General features: G+C 37.6%; 1 protein-coding gene across 1 annotated transcript; it reads left to right on the forward strand.

Moving 5' to 3' along the window:
- Positions 1 to 2,003: 2,003 nt before the first annotated feature.
- On the forward strand, positions 2,004 to 4,514 carry LOC121320046 (pleckstrin homology-like domain family A member 1). Its single transcript, XM_041258196.1, has 2 exons — positions 2,004 to 2,696; positions 3,315 to 4,514. The coding sequence occupies exon 1, from the start codon at positions 2,199 to 2,201 to the stop codon at positions 2,652 to 2,654; it is 456 nt and encodes a 151-aa protein (XP_041114130.1). The 5' UTR covers positions 2,004 to 2,198; the 3' UTR covers positions 2,655 to 2,696; positions 3,315 to 4,514.
- Positions 4,515 to 5,246: the final 732 nt, after the last annotated feature.

Genomic DNA, 5,246 nt, shown 5'->3' on the forward strand with positions numbered 1-5,246 from the left:
GTTTTGCGTTTGTCTGCTGTTTTACTCTCTACTTGATTTGTTCTGGCAACTAAGACAGTCAAAGTCTAAATCGGCCTCACTTAAACATAGCTTTGCAGGTGTCATCGTCAGACTTTTTGGGTCATACATAAACACAAAGTATCTAGAACTAATTCAGCAGTAGTGTTATTTCTTAAAGAAGAAAAAAAATTCAAATTGGTGGCCGTGTTTAGGTAACTCAAGACTGTTAAGAGCTCTGTGCTTGTTAGTTCTGTTAGTGCAATTGTGTTCAAACATATTAATTGTTTTATGATTTGTGTTTTGCAGCAGTACATAAGTACCCTGCCAAGGCTGTCCCAGAAAGCCTGTAGCGTACTAACTGCAACCAATAGGAGTTTGTGTGTGTGTGTGTGTGTGTTGCTTTTATTTTTGTTTTATATGAAACTTTTTGATACATGTCAACATTTGTGCAATTTCAATGTATTTTAAATTCATATACACCATCTGTATTTGACAACCTAGTGTGAACTTGGTATAAATATTGTTGCTCCACTGTGGAGATACAGTAGGCCTATAGACTTGCATTTGTACCCATCAGTGTAATAACTTTGCAAGGATACTAGTATTTTGAAAGGGGGTCGAACTCGATACATTTCTAAATCACATTTGCATTTTTAACGATCTAGTGGAGCACCACATACTGATTAAAATGTGCATGGACATTCTATATTGAGAGTATCAAAATTGGGGATGATTGCATGTGCCCCTATGTTGCGCTTTGAGTATACATACAAACATCCATATCTGTATCTACAAATGTGGATGTCAATGTAACTGACCTCCGTGTTAGTCAATTTAAAAACGATTACAACGCTTTATTAGGATTATGTGGCGGTTTTAACCAAGACCACTCAATTCTGTAAAATTGTTCCTACCCTTTTTAAAATGAGATCTAGTGTACATGTTTCCCACATGGGAATTATTGCATTTGTCATTACCATAATGCAACTTTAAATTGTACTGTTAAATCTGTTTCGAGTCTCGCTTGTAAAGCAGTTTTGTAGAAATGTGTGCGGAGTGGAATGCGCTCGTTTAGCGTCCTTGTGATTCCTTGACTTGCCACGAGGAGGAGATTCCGTTCTGGATAGAAACCCATTGACAAGAAAAATGCTTTTTCTTTCAAATACAGTATACGAACAATGTGTTCGGAGATTAAATCAAAAGCTACTAAATGTTCAAATCCACATTGTCTCCGAGCACAACGAACATGGAATACGCGTGAAACTGCATATTTTATTTGGTTTACATTAAGAAACCGTATTACTATTTACAGCAGCAACGAGTGATTACTTTATCTAGGTAATTCAGGAGAAAATGCCGATTCAGGGTTGGATTTTTGCGCTGAACGCTAACGTGGGCAAAAAAGAACATAGAAACAAAAATAAACTAGATATGGGGAAATGATCTGAGCGCGTAACCATTTGTTTTAACTAAACTCCATTAAATCCACACGTGATAGATAAATTACCCCAAATGCCCGTTCAAATGATGGAATTCTGCAGGATATAAATGGGCATTAATCAGTTTTGCTACAACAGGCATATTGATTGTGTTATTATTGGCGAGTGTAGCGCCATTCAGATCTCGGGAGCTCTACAAACCGTTAACCGTGTTTAATGTGTATTTAAAGGTGTTTCAAAGATATACATTCATTAGCACTGTTTTTTATTTTTTTAAACAGACTCCCTGTCGGAATCACAATGTATTCTGAGGGGCAGATTTGGCTCTCTTGAGCTGCACAAAGCGAGTTAATTGGGCATTAAAATGGTGTTACGTTAAATGAATCTCTCCTCCACATGCTCATATGCGACTCCGCTTGAATTTGACACTTGCCACGTGTTTGCGAGGACTTCAACTGCAATCAGGACTTGCCTCTCCGCTGGGTGTCAGCCAGGAGGCGGGACACAGGAAGAGCTCCAGATAAAACCGAGTCCGACTGAATGAGAGAGAATCAGTCACAGTTCTGCAACTGCTACAGACGGGCTAGTGGAACTCGGGAAGGAGGGGGGAGGCAAGCTGCTACTACTAGCTATAAATAGCCAACAACAGTGTACTTGTATGTAGAGCGCTGATGTTGACACAGCTGAAACAACAGCGTTTATAGTAATACTTTTAAGTCGGGATATTTTTGTGGAGATTTGCCCCCTTCTTACTCAGTGATGTTGGAAAGCAGCGTCAAGGTGCTGAAAGAAGGTCTGATGGAGAAAAGGAGCGATGGCTTGCTTCAGCTATGGAAGAAGAAGCGCTGCTTTCTAACGGAAGAGGGACTTCTCCTTCACCCACCGAAACAGCACGACCACCAGCAGCACCAAAACCATCAGCAAATCACGGCCAGCGAGCCCGGCAAGACCAAAGAGCTGCTCTTCTCCAACATGAAGACGGTGGATTGCGTCGAGAGGAAGGGCAAATACGTTTATTTCACGGTGGTGATGGCAGAGGGCAAAGAAATAGATTTTAGATGCCCCCAAGACGAAGGCTGGAATGCCGAAATCACTTTGCAAATGGTACAGTATAAGAACAGACAGGCTATCCTGGCAGTGAAGTCGACCAGACAAAAACAGCAGCACCTGATAGTAGCTCACGGGCACAGCATCATCAATAACTCTCTATCGTGACGCACACAGGCAGCAAGCTGGGTCGGAGCCCCATGAACCTCGGTAAGCATCGCAATAATAATAATAATAATAATAATAATAATAATAATAATAATAATAATAATAATAATAATAATCATCATCATCATCATCATCATCGAACTCATTGCAATGTACATGGCATCGTTCTTTTCGTTTTGTCGGTATGTTCCAATTGATAACAGCTTGAATTGTAAACTTTTTGTTTGTTTGTTTAGGGTTTATCATGTATGTTATTAGTATTCATTATAGAGCATAACCGGGCCCGTTATTTGAAGTCTTAATTTCATTCACACTACACTCCAAATTCACTATTAACATATAGTATTGCAGCATGTATTATTTTGTACAATTGCATAAAATAATAATTTTTAAAAAATGTAACATTTTTTGTATGATTATAACTAGTCTCAGGGTTCCCATCCACGAAACAAGTGTCCTAAATTTACCTACAGTATCGTGCAAGAGGTAGGGATTTTTTTTTTTTTTTTAATGTATTTGACATTATTTAAAAGTTGATTAGAATAGGCTCCCGCTGCACAACCTACCCCGATAAGCACTTTGATTTAGCAGCTCTGTTTTTTGCGGTGATCTGTCAAATGCATCCACAGTTAATTACCTTGAAGTGTATTTTGTTCACAGGTTACTAACGGGGCACATTCAGCCAGTGGAAGGATTCATGCAGCTTGATTTTTGTCTTCTGTTGATCGATGGACTGAGAACAAGTCACCATAGATTCGAACTGAAAAACTGGCAATTAATTTGAGATGGAAACAACATTGTGGACTAAGACATCCGTTTTCACAAAGCTTGTCGTTTTATAGACTATAAACTAATTTATGAGAACTACGATTTGAATTGCTTCACACTCAGCATGGAACGAAACGCGACATTGTATTTTAATGTATTGTATTTATTAGTTACCTATTACTCGCTGTACTATGTATTTGGCATTGAATGTAAGAACGCCGTCTGCTAATGGAAGTCTATTGTTCTGCTCTCGCCGAATCCACTTGAAAGCTATCTTTACCGATTGGCTAAATTTGACGGATGAGACTATAAATGTATATGGCACTATGGCACAAGTTTAAACCGTTAGTGTATCATTAAATGTTTAAGATAAACTATACTATCCTCCACCTGTTACAAGTTACCTGTAAAACAAACAGTCGTCAAATACACAGTAGCATTTGTGCTAAGCAATTGCACAGTTCTTTCTCAAGACCATGAATGTTTATAATCACTAACAACAGAGCTGGTTACAAAAGCGACGTTGTTCAGAATGAACCAAAATGTAACGGGTAGGAAATGCATTGATGTCTGTATGAAACAATACGATTAACCAAAAAAATCTGCACATTATTATACAGTAACACTTCTTGCAAAAAGTTGGCCTGGTAGTTTGGATGCGATTTCAACAGAAATCGCGCAGACAGGAAACCAAGCTGAAACCCTTACCAAAAAAAAAAAAAAAAAAAAAAAAAAACAACAACAAAAAAAAAACAAACAAACAAACAAACAAAAAAAACCGGTAGGCCTATATCTCTTTTTGAAAGGAAGTGTATGTGTTAATTTAAAATACATGAAACTCTGTTGTCCCTATTAAGTTAGATTCACAGTCTTTCCCGTTTGGTCCATGGTGAATATTTTGGTCTCTAAACTGTGAACCGCTACTGTGATGTAACACTTGTACACGCATTGCAAGCACAGTGCTGTATTCGGATTCTTGACAGCTGTAATAACTGTGATGTAATTTCGTTGTTTCCTATGTACTGTACTTTGGCTCTGTTACGGTGTGAGAGCTATCTTCATACCTTTCAAAATACATTCCATTTCAAAGAACAGTGTGTAACGTGTGTGTGTGTGTGTGTGTGTGTGTGTGTGTGTGTGTGTGTTTAAAGTGAGTATCCCAATCACTTTCACAACCAGTAAGTATGTAAGTTTAGGAACTATGCAACACAGGTGGCACTTGAGAGGAAACAGGTGATGACATAAACTCAACTCTAAATGTGTGAGTGTAGTTTGTATCAGTGGTTGCTACTGTAATATACAGATCCAGTATTGCTTAATAGCCTGTCAATAAGTCTTTTTTTTTTTTAAATTGAAATAACATACATGCAATCTTATAATACAAACATATTCTCAAATATTAGCCAAAGTGAAGGTCTAAGGTGTATTCAGTGGTACATTAATGAACAGTTTATTGCACAAAGTTAAAAAATATATACATTTAAACTGACCGCATCTTCTGAATGTGAACAGAGTAAGCTATAAACTGAGAACATTATGCATGCATTCTGGGGTTGAATGCAATATGACAACACATTCATGAATACATTTCTGATATTTACAAAGTAAGGCACACAGTGATGTACATAGCATCTGCATTTTGGATGTATCATCTTGTGGGATCCTATTTATTAGAAATGATGTTAATATCGTCTTAAGCCATTGTTCTTTGTTACTAAATTCTTTATATTCCCCTTTTTGCAGTAGCTCTGCCCAGGTGTAAAATCATACATTTATTATACAGGGTTAAGACTTATTATTTGATTATTTCATGATTGCTGTCAT

Source organism: Polyodon spathula, chromosome 8 (assembly GCF_017654505.1).
Source record: "Polyodon spathula isolate WHYD16114869_AA chromosome 8, ASM1765450v1, whole genome shotgun sequence".
Classification (NCBI taxonomy): domain Eukaryota; kingdom Metazoa; phylum Chordata; class Actinopteri; order Acipenseriformes; family Polyodontidae; genus Polyodon; species Polyodon spathula.

Bases quoted from the DNA above. Each gene is read 5' to 3' on its own strand.
- LOC121320046 (XM_041258196.1), top strand. From the start codon at position 2,199: ATGTTGGAAAGCAGCGTCAAGGTGCTGAAAGAAGGTCTGATGGAGAAA.